Here is a 22,794-nt window from a genome sequence, read left to right as displayed (position 1 = left end):
CTGGCCAGAGCATGCACTTATTTACTTATGAGTCTGTTTTATCCCCTAGCTGGGGAGCCCTAGAGAACACAGATTATACTATATTCATCTTTGTTGCCCTAGAGCTCAACATAGTGCCTAACACATAGTAAGTACTCAGTTAATAAATATAAGCCAAAATGAAATCATCCAATTTTCAAACATGTATTAAGTCTGTCATGTGTAAATTATGCTTCGCTAACGTTACAGTGGTAATCATTTTGCAATATATAAGAATATCAAATCAATACATCATACACCTTAAACTTACAAAAATGTTACATATCAATTGTATCTTTTAAAAATATTTTTATTCATTTCAGAGAGGAAGGGAGAGGGAGAGATAGAAAAATCAATGATGAAAGAGAATCATTGATTGGCTGCCTCCTGCATGCCCTCTACAAGAAATCAAGCCTGCAACCTGGCACATGCCCTTGATTGGAATCGAACCTGGGACCCTTCAGTCTGTAGGCCTACACTCTATCCACTAAGCCAAACCAGCTAGGGACAATTATATATTAACTAGAGGCCCAGTGCACAAATTCGTGCATGGGTGGGGTCTGGCCAGCCCGGCCCCAATAGGTGGATCGGGGCCGGGCCTATCAGGAGGAGAAGACAGCGGGAGGTTGGCCGGCGGGCCTCACCCCCAGTTGGGGTGGTAGGGGCTGATCGAGGGTGGGGCCGGCCATGGGGAGCAGCTATGGGTGGTGGGCTGGCTGGCCCCGCTCCCGAATGGGGTGGCAGGGGCTGATCGTGGGCCAGCAGCCTGGGAAAGGGGCCATGGGTGGTTGGCCAACCAGCCCTGCCCCTGATCAGAGTCGGGGGGGGCCAATTGGGGGCGGAGCTGGCTGGGGGAGGGGCTGCGGGCCAATCGGGGTGGTGCGAGCCCACCCGGGGCAGGGGCTGCAGGAGGCTGGCCAGCCGGCCCTGCCCCTTATTGGGGTGGGAGAGGCCGATCAGGGGTGGGGCTGGCTGAGGGGAGGGGCTGAGGGAAGTTGGCTGGCCGGCCACCCCCCCCCCCGCCCCCGATTGGGCTGGTTCACTGACCACAGTGTGCGTCATAGTGACCGGTCGTTCTGGTAGTTACGGTGTTCCAGTTGCTGGCTTTTTATATATGTAGACTAGAGGCCCGGTGCATGGATTTGTGCACTGGTAGGTTCCCTCAGCCTGGCCTGCACCCTCTTGCAATCTGGGACCCCTTGGGGGATACTGGACTGCCTGTTTTGGCCCGATCCCCGCAGGGTGCACCGGGCCTCTAGTATGCATATAAGATATTTGGTTAATCTCTTCTCACCCTCCCTCCTCCCCCTTTCCCTCTGAGATTCATCAGTCTGTTCCATGTTTCCATGCCTATGCGTTGAGCGTCTGCCCACTGGTGGTCAGTGCACGTCATAGCTACCAGTCAAATGGTTGCTTAGGCTTTTATACATATAGATAAAGCTGGGGGGAAAAAGACATTATGCTTAGCATTGTAATGAGATGTCACTAGGTATTAAGTTGTCCCCTGCAATTCTATATAATAAAAGCCTAATATGCTAAGTGTTGGACAGTTCTTTCAACCATTCAACCAGTCACTATGATGCACACTGATCACCAGGGGGCAGATGCTCCGACTGGTAGGTTAGCTTGCTGCTGGGGTCAGGCCGATCGGACCTGGGCGAGACAGGCCCTGGAGCCCTCCCACAGTCCCTCCCCAGCCCCAATCAGGACTGGGCAAGACAGGCTGGACATGCCCTGGAGCCCTCCCGTGGTCCCTCCCCGGCCTGGCCTGTGCCCTCACAATCCGGGTCCCTTTGGGGGATGTTGGAGAGCCAGTTTTGGCCTGATCCCTGCAGGCCAGGCCGAGGAAACCCGCCAAGTGCACGAATTTGTGCACCGGGTCTCTACTATATGAAATAAAATGAATTGGTCTAAAAGAAACAACAGAAAAAGCATTATAGATGCCAATGTGTTGAGTGAAAGAAATAAGATTGAGAGGCTAAATGATATTAAATCAGATCTGGCCCTTTTCCCTTCTGTTTTTCTCCTCTCCAGTGCATGGGCCATCTTATCTTCCCCTTCACTCTAAAATAAACCCACAACCACAACCACAACCACATCCATATGCAACTTTTTTTTGGCAAAGTGTTAATGCATAAGCTTATTGATTATGGACAAGAGGGCTAAAAATACTTTCATGCAGAGATAACAGAACTAGGCTGTCCTTTAATGTAGCAAAGAAGGTGGATTATACCAACTTGTTACCGTAAGTATAAACAAAAGGAAATGAAATATAATACAGATTTTAATAACTAAGATGCTGATTAGTGGAAATAAAGGTCAAGTCAGCTGTTATTGTAAGGCAACTCATTTTATCTCTATGTTCATGTCCCCTTGATTTCTTGGGGGTTTGGGGGGAGTACTGTCTTACAGAGATATCAGAAAAAGTTGCTGCCAAGCCATCTTCTAACTTACTCATCTCCTAGAGCACCTTAATAGGCTTCTGATATGCATGTTTCATAAAACATACATGGCTTGAGAAAAACTTAGATTAACAGAAAACATTTCTCTACATAATTACAGAATAAACACAGAAATAAGTTTCAAAACAAAATATCAAAATCAAGAAACACTTTTTAAAGAGATTTGGAACTAAATATTGGCTCTAAAAGCCAATGTGTTTATTATAATAGTACTAGAGGCCCGGTGCACGAAATTAGTGCATGGGGGGGGTGTCCCTCAGCCCAGCCTGCACCCTCTCCAATCTGGGACATCCCTCTCACAATCCAGGACTGCTGGCTCTCAACTGCTTGCCTGCCTGCCTGCCTTCCTGATTGCCCCTAACCGCTTCTGCCTGCCAGCCTGATCACTCCCTAATCACTCCCCTGCCGGCCTGATTGATGCTTAACTGCTCCCCTGCCAGCCTGCTTGCCTCTAACTACCCTCCCCTGCAGGCCTGGTCACCCCTAACTGCCTCCCCTGCAGGCCTGGTCACCCGTAACTGTCCTAGCCTGCAGACCTGGTACCCCCCAACTGCTCTCCCCTGCAGGCCTGGGTCCCCCCCAACTGCCCTTCCCTGCAGGCCCGGTCGCCCCAAACTTCCCTCCTCTGCTGGCCTGGTCACCCCTAACTGCCTCCCCTGCAGGCTTGATCGCCCCCAACTGCCCTCCCTTGCAGTCCTGGTCCCTCCCAAAGGCCCTCCCCTGTTGGCCTGATCGCCCACAACTGCCCTCCCTTGCAGACCTGGTCCCTCCCAACTGCCCTCCCCTGCTGGCCATCTTGTGGTGGCCATCTTGTGTCCACATGGGCGCAGTCATCTTTGAGCACATGGGGCAGCCATCTTGTGTGTTGGAGTGATGGTAAATTTGCACATTATTCTTTTATTAGATAGGATTAGATAGGATAGAGGCCTGGTGCAGGCGTGGGGGCCGGCTGGTTTGCCCTGAAGGGTGTCCTGGATCAGGGTGGGGGTTCCCTTGGGGCATGGAGTGGCCTGGGTGAGGGGCCTGTGGTGGTTTGCAGGCTGGCCACGCCCCCCGGCGACCCAAGCGGAGGCCCTGGTATCTGGGATTTATTTATCTTCTATAACTGAAACTTTGTAGCCTTGAGCGGAGCCAAGCCTCCTGCTTGCTCCGTGGCCGCAGCCATTTTTGTTGGGATTTATTTATCTTCTATAATTGAAACATTGTAGCCTTAAGTGGAGGCCAAGGCAGGCCAGGGCTGCAGAAGCTTGGCTTCCTCCATCGCCGTGGACAACTCAAGCCTCCTGCCCTCTCCAGCTCTGTGGCTGCCGCCATTTTGGGGATTTATTTCTATAATTGAAACTTTGTAGCCTTAAGTGGAGGCCAAGGCAGGCCAGGGCAGGCGGAGAGCTTGGCTTCCTCCATTGCTGGGGAAACCAAAGCCTCCTGCTCTCTCCGTGGCCGCAGCCATCTTGGGTGGGTTAATTTGCATACTCACTCCTGATTGGCTGGTGGGTGTGGTTTGTGGGTGTAGCGGAGGCATGGTCAATTTGCATATTGCTCTTTTATTAGATAGGACTTGAGGCCCAGCGTGCACGAAATTGTGCGCAAATAGCTCACTTCCGCTTGCCTCAGCTGGCCACCTCGCCCTCTGCCACGAGTAGCTCACGTCCTGCCCTCCACTGCTCATAGCTCTCCACAGCTAGTAGCTTGTGCCCCCCGGCATCATGGCCACAGGCCTTTTATTAGTATAGACCAGAATTAGCACTATCATGGTGATGGGTGCAGCAGCTCCCCTAGTTACTAAGAGCTTACTCAGTGCCAGGGATGGAGTTTTTTATTTATTTCTCATTTAATCATTATTGTAACCCTTTGAATTTGATAATAATACATAACCACATACTATACTGTCCAGGTTTACCTATTTCATTACATTTTACCTTAAAACAAATCAGTGTCAAAAAAACAACACACCCTTAGAAAGTAACTTTAAAAATGGAGTGAGATGTTATTTTGAAACAGTCTTTTTTTCCCCTTAAACTTATGTCTTATATACACACACAAAACGTTTTCAGGATGACTACAAATGAGCAGAATTTAGTAGACATTACAATTCTAGTAAGCCTCCTAAAATAGCCCTTTGAGGTTGATGCAGTTTTTCTGTATTAAGTGAATTAGCTTAGATTCATTACTGCTAGAATAATCACTTTAAATTCTGATTAAGGGATATGCAGGGCCACTCCAGACAAACTGCCAAGTCAGCAGCAACCTCAATCTTCCAGGAAAGCCTCTGAGAACTCTATACTGGTAAATTCTATACTGGCTCTAGGGTAGGGATGGGGAACATCAGGCTCTTAGGCAGTTTAAGGTCCTCAAAATCATCTCGTCTGGCCCTGCCAAGGCATTAGGGGTCAGTTAAATGTTTGACTAAATATAGCAGGCTAATTTTTAAGTTGATAATGTTGTATGGCCCTCGAATGATGTTATAAATATCCAAATGGCCCTTGGCAGATAAAAAGTTCCCCCTTCCCTGCTTTAGGGAAAGCCCTTTTCATTTACAGTGTAGCTAATAAATAGTTTATCAAAGCAACTTTTAAGATAAAAGCAAATTTGATAAAAAATATATTTTAAATTAATTTAAGAAAAATAATATTTAAAGCAACTCTTAGGAAGGAAAATAAAGAAATCCGATTACTTTTTATAAAAAAATCTGATTAAAAAAAACCCTCTATAGTTTTGCTCTATTTTGATGGATACCAGGTACTATATTAAAATATTAAATTCATTCTTCAGAGAAATCCTTAGCAGTATTTTTGTGACTAGTGTAACAATGACTTTTTAAAAAATATATATTTTATTGATTTTTTACAGAGAGGAAGAGAGAGGGATAGAGAGTTAGAAACATAGATGATAGAGAAACATCGATCAGCTGCCTCCTGCACAACCCCTACTGGGGATGTGCCCGCAACCAAGGTACATGCCCTTGACCGGAATCGAACCTGGGACCCCTCAGTCCGCAGGCCGACGTTCTATCCACTGAGCCAAACCGGTTTCGGCAACAATGACTTTTAATACACTTTGTATTGAATGGTCTCACATCTTTGTATGAATGTTCTTTAACTCATGATATCTGATTTTAAAAAAAATCAATTTACTCCTGGGCTTATAAACCCCATTTTCTTTTAGTTTTAGTATCTACGTTTCTAATGCCTCTTGATTATAAAAAAAAATTATGGTAAGAAAAATGCTCAATGAAATCTTTTTAGAGACTATGATTTATTGCAGTTATCTGATTATTTTTTAAAGGCACAATCTCAAGAAAATTCAAGGATCTTTTGATCTGTAGCTGCATAAAAAATTACGCTTTTCAATTGTAACAAAATCACAATCTTTTGCATACTTGCAGGATAAAGTACATAAAGATAACCTACCAATAAACTCATTACAATATCAAATAATAAATTGCCAATTGTAACAAAATAAAGTGGATTTGCATGAAAAAATAACAAGAATATGTTTCATTTTATTTAAGCCATATTTTGGAAAACAATACTATAAATGTTCAAAGGCAATTTCTACTATAAACAACCCAACTTTTAAATTTATTTGTAAAGCAGAGGTAATGCCAAAGTTACTTTTTTGCAGATTTAAATTGTTTAAAATGCCACTTGCATTCTTATTAAGCACCATGAGCGGTTTCATGTTAAAGTCAGAAGTCTTGTTACTGCAAATCTGATCTTGAACAGAAAGAGCACTAGAAAAATGCATTAATACTTATTCAGTTGTTCTCAGAGAATGATAAATTTCAACAGTAGTCCATTAATACTCTAACAGGGAAGTTATAAAACTTTATATTAACTATTTTTTATATATTATTACTTGAGACAGATTCAATTCTCTCTATCTCCGTGCGCCAATAGCTCTCTGTGGGGCCTGGCCGCTCCACGCCCGCTGCCCAGAGGCTCTCTGTGGCCCAGAGGCCCATCTGTGCCCCAGCCCGGCCAGGGGCCCATCCGCAGCCAGGCGCGGAACACTTGCCTCATCGCCGGGGTGACGATGCAAGCATTCCTCACCCCCCCTCCCCGCCCGCTCAGTGCCCACTCCCCAGAGGCCCTCCGCGCCCATGGCGACGAGGCAAGCATTCCACCAGGCCACTCACACTGCCCGCTCTCAGCGGCCACCCCCTGGGACTGGGGGACTCTGGCGGGGCTGAGAGGACTGGGCGCTGCCATCTTGTGGCTATGGGCGCCGCCATATTTGTGATGGAGTGACAGTTAATTTGCATATTACCCTTTTATTAGATAGGATATATTTTATTGATTTCAGAGAGGAAAGGAAAGGGAGAGAGAGATAGAAACATCAATGATGAGTGTCACTGATCGGTTGCCTCCTGCATGCCCCACACTAAGGATTGAGCCCACAATCTGGGCATGCATGTGCCCTGACCAAGAATCGAACTGTGACCTCCTGGTTCATAGGTTGACACTCAACCACTGAGCCACGCCGGCCGGCCGGCCGGCCGGGCAAGATCCAATTCTTATAGTTTATAAAATATAATTTATATTGCTTTATATTTTTTGGTAAGTACAATAAAATTAGTGAGCATATTAGTTTAAGTGTAGTAATTAAAAGCAGGGTTCAAATTCAAGCTCTTTCATTTATCCTAATATATACAACCCAGGGTCTCTAACAACCGAAGGCTCCATCGACCAGAAGTCAGTCCTGCAGTCAGTGCTGGGTTGCTGTGGCTGGGTTGCCATGATCAGCCTTTGCCTCTCTCTCTCTGGGCCTGGCCAGCAGCCGCACCTCTCTTTCTCTCTGGGCCTCCGTGGGGGCTGCTGATCAGCCCCACCTCTCTGATCAGGCCCAGAGAAGCTGACTGGCATAGAAACCAACCAATCAGAACCAAATCTGGGTGAAGTGCGAGGAGTGAATGGCTGCCTAGGAGGCGGAGCTTTTGACACTGATTGGCATAGAAACCGACCAATCAGAACCTAATCTGGGTGAACTTCGAAGGCAGAACCTAAGGTGAGTACTGAGGAGGGGTTTTAAGGGCAACAGTTGTTTGGTGTAAGGTGTAAGAAAGTGGTTCAATTTTTTAATGACCAGTTTGGCAGTATAGTGCATATGGCTGTCTATCAGTCCAGATATAGGGATTATGTATTTTTGTCTGCCAAGAGCATCTCCTCCTGCTGAAAAAGCCCCCCCCCCCCACCATTTCTGCAATCCTATCTTATATAATCTATCTATACTAATAAAAGGGTAATATGCTAACTAGACTGGGTCGACCGGCCATCATCCGGACTCCCGACTTCCTTCTAGACAAATCCATGGTGGTGGGGGCCAAGGCAGAGAGGGCAGTTGGGGCGAGATCAGGCTGGCAGGGGAGGGCCATTGGGGGCGAGATCAGGCTGGCAGGGGAGGGAAGTTGGGGGCAACCAGGTCGGCAGGGAAGGGCAGTTGGGGGCAAGATCATGCTGGCAGGGGAGAGCAGTTAGGGCAAGGTCAGGCCGTTGGGGAGGGCCGTTGGGGGTAACCAGGCCGGCAGGGGAGGGCAGTTGGGGGCGAGATCAGGCCAGCAGAGGAGGGTAGTTATGGGCGATCAGGCAGGCAGAGGCAGTTAGGGGAAATCAAGCAGGCAGGCAGGTGAGCAGTTAGGAACCAGCGGTCCCAGATTGTGAGAGGGATGTCTGACTGCCAGACATCCCCCAAGGGGTCCCCAATTGGAGAGGGTGCAAGCTTGGCTGAGGGAACCGCCCCCCGCCCCCCTCCCCCCGTGCACGAATTTCATGCACTGGGCCACTAGTCTATAATAATAAAAGTGTAATATGCTAATTACACCAGACGTGCTTCTGGAAGGAGCAGGGGCTGTGATGGAAGCCTGGGTCCCGAGTGCCAGAGGGAAGCCGGTGCTGGCAGCTGAGGGGAGAAAGACCTACTTTTGCATGAATATTGTGCATCGGGCCTCTAGTTAAGGTTATATATGATCTTGGAGAAATTGCTTATCTTTCTATGCCTCAGTTTCATCATCTATTGAGAAGAAAAAATAGTAGTACCTATCTCATAAGGCTAGTGTGATGATTAAAAGCAGTTAATCTTTATAAAGAACTTAACATAATGCCATACACATTATTCAATAACTGTGTGCTATTATTATAGCTGTTCTGGGTTTTCTTGTTGAATCCAACAAATGCCAAATTCTCTTCTCTTGTTGGGGCTCAGTTTATAAGTCAAAGGGGACAATGAAAACAGCTCATTAGAGCATAGTAATGATTTCTAACCTACCAGTTACCTGATTTATTATGATATTTTTACTTTCTTGTGCTTATAACAATTAAAATTAGATGCATAAAAACAAAAAGAACTGGAGATTACCTACCTGTGCAACTCTTCTGTTTTGTCTTCAGTTGGACCTACAATTAGTAAACAATGGCGAAGGACAGCTGCCATGACACGGAACTGATGAGAATCACTCTATGGCACATAAAACAGAGGGGGGAAAAATTAGAGATTGAATGCCTTAGTGGTACATCACTACATCCCTGGGAATTTATTATGGCCTATCTGCCCTTCAAAACAGTCATTCTTATCCCATACATAAAGAGGGCATAGTCATTCTCACATCAACTGCTACAGCCACCTCCAGAAATAGCTGAAACCAGTAGTTGTTGCTCTAGCCGCTCCCTTGCAGGGGTGGGGAACCTTTTTTCTGCCAACAGCTATTTGGATATTTATAACACCATTCAAGGGCCATACAAAATTACCAAATTAAAAATTAGCCTGCTATATTTGATCAAACATTTAATTAACTCACCCCTATGCCTGGACAGGGCCAGACCAAATGATTTTGAGGGCATTATACTGCCTAAGGGCTGGATGTTCCCCACTCCTGCCTTAGAACGTGTCAGGCAAAGAGAGAGAGGATCAGCATCCATGCATTACCCACTCACTGTTTCACCTTAAGACCAATTCAACTAGGGATCTTTTGCATTTCTAGAAAAGCCTAGATTATTTTGTTTGATAGTATATTGTTCCAGATTACTAGTCATTGAAAAAATTCATACAGATGTAATGCTATCAGATATTTTAGGAACGGGTTGTACATCCTTAATAAAAATATCTCCTCTTAACTTTCTAAAGTAATGGATTAAAATCTATAATCTATTGACTTTATTTTAATGAATCATCTTAATCTCCTAGTTCCTCCAAATCTTGCTGCTAAGTTTCCCCAGAGTTACCAGAAAGTGATGAAAAACAGGTGACCTGAGTTTAATCTATTTTTCCAATGTTTACTCATTGGTAGTGGTGTTAAAGACAGTAGGAAATAAGCTAAGCTCAGAATAATCACTTGGTTTACTACCTTATTTTTAGTAAGATCTTGGGTCACTACAATTTCTATAATTACCTACATCAAGATCCTGTCTATCTTCTTCCAGAATTTTAGTAATTAAGAAGACATAAAATTAATGAGAATTATGATAGCGATTACAGATGAAGTGGAATATGCTCACATATTATACACATATACCCTATATTCAGATATATAACTCAGCCCTTCTAGGAAGAATGTCTCTTATAAAATTTAACAAGCAGTAGGGCACACTTTCATTACTCATAATGCAGATGACAATATTTTAAACATAACACCATCGTGGGTAGATGCAGTGGCATAATAGAAAAAGCACTGCACTTGGTGTCAGGTGTTTAGGTTGTGACCTTAAGACAAATCATATAGCTTCTTTGAGTCAAAGCCTCCCCACATGCATCTCCAAAAACATGAGGTTGTTAGGGTTATGAAAAAATTAAAGAAGATAAAATACATGAAAGTGCTCAGTATTTTCTTTTTTTTTTTAAATATGCTTTTATTGATTTTAGAGAGAGAGGAAGGGAGAGGGAGGGAAACATCAATGAGACAGAAACAATGATCAGCTACCTCCTGCATGCTCCTACTGGGAATCCAGCCTGCAACCCGGGCATGTGCCCTGAATGGGAATCGAAACGGTGACCTCTTGGTGTATGGGATGATGCTCAACCAACTGAAGGTGCTCAATACTTTCAATGAAACATTTGAAGGTGAGGAGCAAGAATGAGGGAGAAAGGAAACAACAAAAAGTGAGATTGATAGAGCTGAAATGAGGGATATTGAAATAACTGTGTGGTGGTGGAACAGGGAAGAATAAAGGAGAAAAGGGACCAGTGGAATGCCAAAGACATGAAGGCTGGCAGGGTTGGAATGAATGCTGTCCCTTTTGCCATCCACCTTCAAATGCTTGAATCAAAATTCTCTAATATGTAAATACTAGAGGCCCAGTGCACAAAATTCGTGCATGGGGAGGGGGTTCCTTAGCCTGGCCTGCACCCTTTCCAATCCGGGACCCCTTGGGGTATGTCCGACTACCGGTTTAGGCCCGATCCTGGGAATCAGGCCTAAACCAGCAGTTGGACATCCCTCTCACAATCCGGGACTGCTGGCTCCTAAATGCTTGCCTGCCTGCCGGCCTGATCGCCACCTAACCACTCCCCTGCCGGCCTGATGGCCCCCAACTGCCCTCCCCTGCCAGCCTGATAGCTCCCAACTGCCCTCCCCTGCCGGCCTGATAGTTCCCAACGGCCTTCCCCTGCCAGCCTGATAGCTCCCAACTGCCCCCCGCTTGCCGGCCTGATGGCCCCCAACTGCCCTCCCCTGCCAGCCTGATCCCCCCTAACCGCCTCTGCCTCAGCCCCCACCACTGTGGCTTTGTCTGGAAGGAAGTCGGACGTCCGGAAGATGTCCGGTCACCCGGTCTAATTAGCATATTACCTTTTATTAGTATAGATACTTTTATTTACCCCAAATTACACCAAGCACAATGAAATGCATGCAAAACTCATCTATTACTTAATTTAATCACATTTTCCTTGGTTTGAAAACTAGCTGGGAATTCACTTCCTTTTAAACTAATTTTCCTTTATTCTAGATATCATAGACCTTTTGCAAAACTATCCTTTTTGGTTTTTCCATTATTTGCAACTGTAAACCCCAGATCCTACTCCTTCTATCCCATTTCCTCCTGTCCCAATTTTCATAACACCAATTCCCAAGTTGTACCCTATATTTGCCATACCCTCTTTTATAATAAATCCACTAAATCCTATTTATCTACTCAAAACAACTACTGAAGTCCCTCATTGTTGCCTCCACTCTTGGCATCGGATTCCTTTTGAGACTCTAGGTCTCAACTGAAATCTTCTTAGAGAAGCCCCTTCTTTGACCACCTTATCTAAAGTAGATTCTTTCCTTCATTATTTTCTATCACTACATCTTGTTAGAATTTTTTTCATGAAATCATAATTTGTAATTCCACATGATTATATACTTGCATATATATGGTCTTCTCCACTAACCTATTACCTTCACAAGTTTAGAGGGTATGTATATAATAGGTGTTCAATCAATTTTTAAAATTTAGTGATTTTGAGAGAGAGGAAGAAAGAGAGAGAGAGAAACATCATTTGTTGTTCCACTTATTTATGTATTCATTTATGCATTCTTGTATGTGCCCTGACCGGGGATCAAACCCACAACCTTGGCGTATTGGGTTGATGTTCTAACCAACTGAGCTATTCGGCCAGGGCTCAATTATTTTTAATATAAATGGTAAAAAAAAAACACAAAATGTGCCCAAGTTATAAGTGTACATCTAGATCAATTTTCACAAAATGAGAACATTCATATAATTAACACAAAAATGATGCAATGCTAAGGTTAGGAAACCCAGAATTCCCTCTTGGCTCCTTCCAATGATATTCCTCCACTACTCAATGTTAATCCTAATGTCTCACATCACAGGTTTGTAGTTTTGTTGTCACTAAACCTTATATGAATGGAATAATAAAGTATAGACTCCTTTGTATCTGTTTGTGAAATTCATCCATGCTGTTGCGTGTAGGTATAATTTGTTCAGTTCACTGCCTGAGAGCAGTGCTATTTGCAGTGCAGTTTGTGAACCACTGCTTGTCTACCCTGTTTGCCACTGATCTGCAATGCCATGAGTACAGAAGGTGCATGTGAGCATTCAGAAATTTCTGAGCAGTTTGACATTGTGTGCAATATATTATGTAAGAGTTTCATTCTGACAGCTAGGGGGGAAATCTGGTCCTTTACCACAGTTAGGTTAAGAAAACACTGCTGCATACAATGAATACATTACAATTTACTTATCCATACTACCCTTGGTGAACATTTAGATTATTTCCAGGCTGGGGTTATATTGAAGAGTGCTGTTATGAACATACTTCTTTACATGTCATTTGGTATGCTGGGTCACAGGGCATATACATATGTGAAGCTTTAGAAGATACTGACTGCCAAACAGTATTTCAAAGTGTTTAAACCAATTTATACTCTCACCAGTTTCCTACAGCTATGCCAACAGTTGGTATTGTTAACCTATTTAATTTAGTCATTCTTGTGCGCAGTGTCTCATGGTTTTATTGTGCATTTTCCTGATGAACACCTTTTCATATGTCTTTTGGTCATCTGAACAGCTCTTTAGTAAAGGGCCTGTTCAAGCCTTTTGCCTATTTTTCTATTGGGTTGACTAACTTTATTTACATGGATTTGTAGGTGTTTTTAATGTATTCTGGATAAAGTCCTTTACTGCGTATATGTGTTGCAAATATCTTCTTCCACTTGGTGGCTTACCTTTTTACTTTCTTCTCTTGATGGACTCAATTGTCAACTTCTACTCTATGGTTTGATCTTTATTTTGTCCTGTTTTAGAAATCTTTGCCTATTTAAGAAATGTTTGACTTGTTTAAGATAAAGTCATGAAGATAATCTTCTGTTTTCTTCTAAGAGCTTCATTATTTTGCCTTTTATATTTAGTTCCCTTATCCACATTGAAACAATTATTTGTGTCTGGTACAAGGTAGAGATTCACATTTGTTTTTTCCATACAGCCACACAATTGCAATTTATTAAAAAGCTCACCTTCCTTCCACTGTACTTCAATGTTACCTATATCATAAATCAGTTGACTGCACATGTGTAGGTTTGTTTCTAGACTTTTTATTCGACTCCACAGTCTAGGTCTCACTCAACAATATTTGTTGAATGAGTGCTATCATTTAAGAAGTATTATATAACAAAGGTTAGAGTGAACACTATTTCCTTCTTAGTTTTTTTTTTTTTTTTTAATCCTCACCCAAGGATGTTTTTCCATTGATTTTTAGAGAGAGTGGAAAAGAGAGGGAAAGATAGAAACATCGTTGCTAGAGAAACACATCAATTGGTTGCCTCCTGCATGTGCCTGGACCAGGGTCTGGGCCAGGGAAGAGCCAGCAACTGAGGTATGTGCCCTTGACCAGATTGAACCCAGGACCCTTCATTCTGCAGATCGACACTCTATTCACTGAGCCAAACCAGCTAGAGCCCTACCGGTATTGTTGCTTATTTTGCTGTGTGATTTTTCCATAAACAATTTAAACTCTCTGATCTTTATTTAGTGTCCTCATTTCTCAAATGGGGTTAATGTTCCTATCTCAGAAGGATGATAGAAGGTTTGAAAATAATCTATACTAATAAAAGCCTAGGTGGTCATTGCGCCCTCATGCACGATGTCGTCACAAGATGGCCTCCACAAGATGGCCACCACAAAGATGGCCACCACAAGATGGCCACGCGCACAACAAAGGCAGGTCCCAGCGGAGGAGGTGGGTCGCGGCAGGGGAGGACAGTTGTGGGTGATCAGGCTGGCAGGGGAGGGCAGTTGGGGGCGATCGGGCCAGCAGGGAGGGCAGTTGGGAGAGATCAGACCTGCAGGGGAGCAGTTAGGGGGCGATTAGGCTGGCACGCAGAAGTGGCTAGGGGCAATCAGGCAGGCAGGCAGGCGAGCAGTTAGGAGCCAGCAGTCCCGGATTGTGAGAGGAATGTCCGACTGCTGGTTTAGTGGGATCGGGACTAAACCAATAGTCGGACATCCCCTAAGCGGTCCCATATTGGAGAGGGTGCAGGCCAGGCTGAGGGACAACCCCCCCCCCCCCCCCGTGCACAAATTTCGTGCACTGGGCCTCTAGTTACTCTTTATAAAACATTATACAAACCAAGTTTATATAACTGTCATTTGCTTGCTTCATGATCTTAGTTTTGATATCTTTAGGGAATCAATATTCTTTCCTCTGATATCATACTATCTCCAAAGGTTGTGAAGGAAAAGAAGTCTCTAAGGACAAAAGGAGGAAAAAGAGAGAGAAAGCCAAGTAGGTTTGTTGTGAAAATGAAAATGAGATGACAAAACTCAGGAAATTCTTTGGGATTTCTTTATACAGCCTGTATTTCTTAATGTAGATTCTGGTGTACTGTAGCTTTTTTTCTCATGTGCAAACTGTAGAAGATTTCACTTTTGTTTGGTAGAGGTACCAATTTCTTCACACCTTTTCATTCAGAGCTTTAACCGATCTAATCAATGGCTGAAAGAAAGTCTAAAGGGAGAATACTTCACACTAATGAGTCCTAATCTGGTTTTATTATCTCAGTGTAGTTCTAATTTATTTCGATAAAATTTAGGAAACTTGTCCTATATAAATTCAATTTCAATTCTAGAAAAAGTGAAACACATACAAACACAGACAGGTGTGCACAAATGCATTAAGCATGCTTACTTGGAAATATTTCAGGTAGCTTTTCATCCTATGCTTTACTCTGGCCCTTTTGCTTACCTCTACCATAGCTATTTGTACTTTTAAATTGCATACGTTCAAAAATCTTTCTCCTTATTTTATATCTATCATGGTGGTGGGCATTAAGTAATAAACACTTTTTTGAATTAACTGACAAAAGGAAATGTTTACAAAACAGAGTGCTGTAATCCCAAAAAGGCTAGAAATCTGCTCATCTAAACAATGTCAATAAATTTTTTAGGCTTCTAGAAAATGTTTTACTAGCTTTGAAAATTCATAAACTTTCATAAATATAAACTTTCCTTTCTTCCTGTCAACTTCAAGTGATTTCTTCTATACAGATCTTCAAACTATATCACATTTTATTTTTCATTAAGAAAATATTTACTGAACACCTACTTTGTGCTAGGTATGTTGCTTAGTGGAAAGGCTATGCTAATGAGGTCAGACATAATACCCCCAAAGATCTAAAACATATAGCATTTGAAGCAACTGTACATTTCTGAGGTGATTCTTTTTTACTTTCAAGTAAGAAAATACAGAGAACAGTAAATAATGTAACAAACAGTTGTATATCCACCTATGTTTATATGTCTGATTTTCCTATTAGACTGTTAATTCTTTGAAGTCACTGATACTTTGTCTTGCATCTTGTGTGCCTAACACAGAACTTGGCACATACGGGGCAATAAATGTTTGTTGAAAAAATGATTCTGCAAAAAAATATGACACAGCTTGAAGGTTTATTTTTACTTAATATCATGTCCTTTTTCTTACATTTCTTTCAAAGCCTCTAAAATAATCATGGAACTAAACTCTTCTGTTACAGAACTTTTTATCCACGATATAAAATCTAGTTACAACCTAAATTTAAAAAGAAACAGGAATAGCAACAATCAAATGTGTTCTTTTTAAGTGAGGCTGGGGAACATGGAAGCACTGCCCACTCATCCACAGGGGCTACTCCTAGGAACTTTATGGCTTCAAGGAACACATTTTGGAAACCACTACTATATAAGAACATTTGTTGTGAAAATAAATCAAGATTTTAAATGACTCAATTTTTGTAAAAAAATGTATACGTGTTTCTATTTACACTAGAGGCCCGGTGCATGAAATTTGTGCACGGGCGGCGAGGGGGCCGAGGGGGGTGCCCCTCAGCCCAGCCTGCACCCTCTCCAAACTGGGACATCCCTCTCATACTCCTGGACTGCTGGCTCCTAACCACTTGCCTGCCTGGTCGCCCCTAACTGCCCACCCCCCTCCGCCAGCCTAGTCACCCCTCACGGGCCCCCACCAGCCTGGTTGCCCCACGCAGCCTGTTTGTTCAGTCGTTTGGTCGTCCCTCACTAACCCCCTGCCGGCCTGATCATAGGCAGCCATCTTGTGAGGGTGTGACAATCAATTTGCATATTACTGCTTTATTATATAGGATATTATACAATGGAGAATGGTTAGAAAGATATACATAAAAATGCAACTAGTGCTTATCTTTGAGTGGTAGATAATTTGTATTTGCTTATTGCTTGTATGCTCTTTTCCCCATGGATTTTCTATAATTAGCATGTATTATTTTTGTAAAAAGAAAAATATTATTTTTAAAGTTAAATTTTAAAGTTGGATTTTTTTCTGTATAATACATTTTCCATATCCCTTTATTTCAACTGGCATTTTAAAGCATTAACAATTCTTTCAGTATATGCTCAACTGGAGAAAGATGTTTTTCATTTTACAATCAAGGAGATATTAAAACCCAAGTAAATGGACTTTTACTGGCAAGTTTCTCTGCACCCTTATTATAGATTTTCTTCCTTTTTATTTTATTTTATCAATTTTCTTTATGGTAGACTGTAGGTATATCACTAAAAATACTTTATGCTGATTTCTGCATCATTTCACATGCTGTTCAATTTCTGGGAAATGTTCATCCCCTATTCTTCAGATGGCTGAATCATTCTGTCTTCAGATCTCAGGAAAGATTTTCAGAGGTCTGTGACTGTACTGAGTACTCTCAATCATTTTACTGTTTCTCTCCTAGCATTTAACACAATTTAAATTATATATTTGTTCACTTATTTGTTACCTGTTTCACCAAAACTGGAATTTCACGAAGGCAGAGACACCTATTATTGTCAATATATTACACAACACCTAGCATAACACCTAGCAATTGTCCATAAATATTTGTTGATGGACTGATTGACTAAATGTTTGCTAAAATTTGAATCTGGGGACTCAAGTGGCTTAAAATCGCTTTTCTCACACTCTTGCCTAGATGGATTGGCAAGCTGCTATTTTTAATACAGTCTAAATTTCTGATACTATATAATAAGCCAAAGTCACATTAATGGGGTACATTTTATAATGGCTGTATCATCTGATCCACAACTCAAGAGGCACTAGGTCTGCCGAGATGTCTGCTGCAGGACTACTGATCCTCTCTCACATACCATTTGGAGAATAAACATTCTATAACGCAGAATGTGTATTTGCCACTTCAACATTTTCTAAAACTTCTTCCAGCCTTACTCATGAGTGCTAATCTCAATTTACTGATATTTATTACGTGTCATCCCATACATACTAGTATACTGACGTGCAGCCACTGAATTATAAACCCTTTTTATCAGGAATCTGAACAGTGTGAGCTACTATTTTGGGCACAATTTAAATAACAGGGAATCCAACAATGGCAAACCAACAGCTTCAGAAGAGCTCTTGCAACTAAATGGAAAATTTAAAAACACCAAAACAAACAGTGTAAGAAAAATAACTATAGAAGGTACCAAATAAGCATAGAGACCTAACATTTTAAATACTTCCAAATATTTGGTTTCAAAGCATAAATGGAGCATGTGGGCTTTCCACATTATTTTCTGCCAAGTCCCAGGAAAAACTGACCATACTATGATCATCTAAAATAGCTGTTAGGACTGATCTTCAAATATTTGGTTTCAAAATATAGACCTATTTGCACTTTAAAACTCAGATGCCTGCACACTACCACTATAGCACTGCACTGAGATAATACTTTCAAAGAACGTTGCTGGCAAAAAGAGATCTTTATTCATGGTAAGAAATGCTTCAAATGGTCATAGCAAAATGTTAAACCTAAGTCCTAAAGTCAATTGTCAGAAAAAAACATTTGTTCTGGCACCAAAATGCTTTTCTTTTCTTTCTTCTTTTTTAAAGACAGAGGCTTAATTTCACCAGTTATTTAAGGTTAAGGTGAGAGGGTAAATGCGAAACGTTAAAATTCTAGAAGCAAAAAAAAATAATAATAATAACGTTTATATCCGCTTCACTTAAAATTGTTGACTTCCTTAAACTAAGTTTCTTATTTAACATATTGTTCTTGTGGATACTCAAATATAAACTATCAAATCTGCCTTACTTTGGGTTGCTGGACAGTCCAAGCCACAGAAAAGGATCTTAGTCTAGAAATAAGTCAAGTGGTTTAAAATAACCGTTCCCATACTCTCATGTAGTTATGCTTGTTTCCTAGGACTGTACAAGCACGGATATCTAGTTGTAGTCCTCTACTTCTGATTGTTATCTAACACTATAAAGTAACACTCTAGGAGACTGGGATGATATGTGATACAGCCTCTTTTACTCTTTTGAGCAGACATTAATTCTGATTGACCAATTTCAACTGGCTTGATTTGTCTTAATTTTTAAAACAGCAGCCACTGAAAATGCCTATACCTTTTTAAACAACATTGTTTTGTTTCCCTTAAAATCTTATAATTTAAACCTTGTTCCTGAAAGAGGCATTCTTAAAAAAAAGACACATGATAGTACATCTCAGAAAAGGAACTATATTTGGCTTCTTAAAAATAGTGGTCCATCTTCACCCTTATTCTTCTGATAAGTTACACAAATGGAAAGAGTAAGACTTAAAATGGCTAAGAAATTAATCCTGAGTCATACAACCGGGGAACTCAAAATTTTTTCCATTTCCCAACTTAGTATTCCTCCCTTGCAGGCAGCTCTAAGGATGCCCCAGACGAATTAAATCCCACAGTAAATAAAACCCTTCTTAACCTTACCTCTTTATGCACCTTCCAACTGTCTACCGTCACATTGAAGAGAGCTTTGAGGGCCTCAATGGCACAGTCTGTCTCCTGAGGTGAGAGAGGAGGTCCATTATGATCTATGGCCGATTCATACTCATCGGTCCACTTGATGCTAAAGGCACTTTCCAAGATCTGGGTTAGCAGCGGTAGTCCCTGGAGCTCATAGCGCAATTGTGACCTGATGTCAGTGTGCAAAAGTGACAGGACGAAGAGCAAGCGCAAGTCAAAGCACTTAATGTCATTGATAAACTTTCGGTCCTTGCACTTTCTCAGGAGGTTACAGAGCTTTGCAGCAAGGTTAAGTTCCAGGCTGAGCTGCTGTGCCATCTGACTGTTGAACACTATGTTACACAGACATTTTAATGACTCCACAATAACTGGGAACTCTGACACCTTCTCCAAAGAATCATCCAACTCATTCAGCTTCGCTAGTCGCAGCAGTATCTGCATATTTTCCTTGGTTGTTACAGGAACTAAAATCTTTTTGTCTCTGGAGAGAATGCGGAGAACTTCCAGGCAGGACACTTGACATGTTGTTGGGACGTCCTTTACAAGGACTTTAAATATCCCTTCGCAGAGTTTCTGGAAAACAAGATTGAGAATGCAAAAATCATTATTTGGCTTAAAACAGACTGCTTCTCTACCAATGTACTTAATAGCAGTTCAAGATCTGACTAGAAAGGCTTTTATTATTTTTAAATTAAAAATGTTAGAACTGAAAGAGACCTTATATTTGGTATACTTCTTTCATTTTACAGATAAGGAAATTGAGGACTAGAGAGGTTACGTTGCTTGTACTGAACCAGAGTGAATTAGTGGGGTAGTAAGAGCTAGCGTATGGATTTCTTAACTTCCAGCCAATATTCTTTCTATAAAATCACTATTCTCTTTTAAGTTGACTAGTTTTAAATTTCTCAAATAGCTTTGTTCTCAATGGAGTTTTAATTTCAGACTACATATAGGTAATATCAGAATATAAGGCAATCAGTCTGAATCATAGCTGTTCCCTTTCCAAAAGTAAAGATTAATGCCTCGAGATTTGGTTCACAATTGCTCACAAGTACAGGTTCTCGTAAAAGACTTAAAAAAAAATCTTTTTTTCTGCCAAATGTTAGCTGTGATATTTCTTCTAAATTTAGAATTCTGTCAGTAGTCCCATGTTTTATAAACCTTAGGACTCTCTTTAGCTAACATGTAATAACATTTAATCACTGAGTGACACCACAAAGATCTTCTGCAGGCAAAACTGCTAAAATTATTCTAAGTTTGGTTGGTTCCAAAGAGGTCTTAGCTAATATATATGATGCCTTTGAGCCAAACACAAAAAGGCACCTCTCTCCGGGCCAGATAACTGCAAAAGAGTGTCCCTACTGGATGGATAAAACTTTAAAAAGCCCTCTTCCTCTGGTAGCCCTGTGCAGCACACATGGCTTGGGAAGCTCAGAGTGTGGGAAGATCTTAGTTCTCCTTTGTTCTCTCAGTGCAGAGCACAGATTACACACATATATGTAGTAGTCCTGGTTCCAAACCTTGCCACTACTGTCAGAAACAATTCTTTTAAGATGAACCCAGAACATACCCACTCTCGAATTTTTTAAAAAACTATTATTTCTATCATTGGCAAATATAAGAACCCGTGATCATTCTCTCAAAATTCAATATCCAGCTTTCTTCTCCATAAAGTGCAGGTCTGGGTCTCACAGGTATAACCGTTTCTTTCCTAACTATTTCTGTACCTGTTATATATAGACATATATTTTGTTAATCCTCACCTGATATTTTTCCATTGGTTTTTAGAGAGAGTGGAAGGGAGGGAGGGAGACAGAGAGAGAGAAATATCAATGTGAGAGAGACACATTGATTGGTTGCCTCCTGCATGCCCCGAGCAGTGTGGAGAAAGGGCCTGCAACTCAGGTACATGCCCTTGACTGGAATCAGACCCACAACCCTTCAGTCTGCAGGCTGACGTTCTATCCACTGAGCCAAACCAGCTAGGGCAGTACCCATTACATTTTATAAAAACAATAGCAATAACAACTATAATCAATATAAGATTTTACAAAGTTTTTATTAGCTTATCATCAGACTTTAACTCTTTAAATAAAAAGGGCTCTCTACAGGTCAAGCATTGTGATTTTGGTAGGAATTCCAGGCTATGTGTACTTTCTCAGTAGATCCTAGTCATACAGCTCAGCTATGGAAATAAGCCAATTCAAAATGTACTAGAGTCTATGGCCATACCACCCTGAACGCGCCTGATCAAAATGTACTAGAGTTCTGTAACTAGAGGAGGAAGGAAATTAGCCTGACAAGCTAAAAAAAAAAAAAGTTTGTAACAATATCAACTCTATCTATCCCTGCCATACCTGATCACTAACTAGCAGGGTCTTTCATTAAATGTTTTAGTATCATTGTTAAATCAGTTTTGAAAATGAATGCAGTTTTGGGATAGGGTAAAGTATAATGTGCCCATTATTAAAAACTAGAGGCCCAGTGCACGAAATTCGTGTGTGTGTGTGTGTGTGTGTGTGTGTGTGTGTGTGTCCCTTAGCCCAGCCTGTATCCTCTCCAATCTGGGACCCCTTGAGGGATGTCCGACTGCCCATTTAGGCGGGCGGAGAGCTACAGGAGTGCGGCAGTGAGCTACTGGTACACAGATTAGTGTGCAGGGCTACTAGTTTTTTATAATTTCTCCATCTGTTGAGTGTGCACATTGCTTTTTTAAAAAGGTGTTCTTGTATTTTGCCCTAACAGAATTTTTCTGTGCTATGATTACTTTTCCCCCATTTATTTTACTCTCCTTAAAACATGCCTTGCTCTCTTCAAAAACTTTCTATAGCTCATTGTCGCCCACAGAATTTAGCTGTAATGAACCCAGCATCCTCTTTCCTACTGATGTCTGTCACAAACCCCTTCCTTTTCTTTTCCAAGTGCTCCAAACTGACTTCCAGGACCCTAACCATATGTCCTGAGCCATTTCCCCTGCCGTTCCTTCAGCATGGCATGCCTTGCCACCATGTCTGCCATTCAGAACTCCACTCTTTTTCTAAGGCTTGGTTCAAGTTCTGATAGGTCTATAAGCCTCCCCAGCCACTTCCTCCTCTGCTTTCTTTCTGTTTGTGCCTGCAACAGCACTTAGTTTTTGCCTTTTTTTAGAATGAACTGTTGGGGCATCTTACTCCTTCTCCAGACCCCTTGAGAACAGAGGCTCTGTTTCGACGTATCCCAGTGGCTGGTCCAGGTGTGCTAAAACTATTTTTAAGTGCAAGAAAACCACAAACTCCCAAAGTTACCTGCCTTGAAGTCTACCACCTGCCTCTCCAGCACTTTCCAAAGAATGACTTCTTTGTATTCCTCCTTCACCAGCCACCACTCACTATCAAATCTTCCTTTGTTTGCAAGTACAGCAGACCATCATATTTTAGGTAAAAATATTTTTATTTACTTTCAAAGTATTCATTTCTAAATTTGTTTTCATTGTTCAACTGATATATTTTTTAATTTAAAAATTACTTTGGTATTGCAGATAATCATGAAACACATACTATTTTCCATTAAAATCAATAAAAATATTTTCTGATATTAATAACTTTTCA

General features: G+C 41.8%; 1 protein-coding gene across 3 annotated transcripts in view; it reads right to left on the bottom strand.

Annotated features, from left to right (window-relative positions):
• The window catches only part of RIC8B (RIC8 guanine nucleotide exchange factor B), a 115,386-nt gene that overhangs the window by 61,604 nt on the left and 30,988 nt on the right, over positions 1-22,794 (bottom strand). For all 3 annotated transcript variants that reach the window (XM_054719447.1, XM_054719449.1, XM_054719448.1), the window contains exons 3-4: positions 19,172-19,780; positions 8,839-8,933 (exon numbers count right to left, since the gene is read on the bottom strand). In XM_054719447.1, the coding sequence (XP_054575422.1) occupies positions 8,839-8,933; positions 19,172-19,780 (704 nt within the window). The remainder of the gene's footprint in view (positions 1-8,838; positions 8,934-19,171; positions 19,781-22,794) is intronic.

This window comes from Eptesicus fuscus, chromosome 7 (genome assembly GCF_027574615.1).
Source record: "Eptesicus fuscus isolate TK198812 chromosome 7, DD_ASM_mEF_20220401, whole genome shotgun sequence".
NCBI classification, from domain to species: Eukaryota; Metazoa; Chordata; class Mammalia; order Chiroptera; family Vespertilionidae; genus Eptesicus; species Eptesicus fuscus.
The sequence above is the reverse complement of the archived record's forward strand: the minus strand, read 5'-3'. Positions and strand labels throughout refer to the sequence as shown.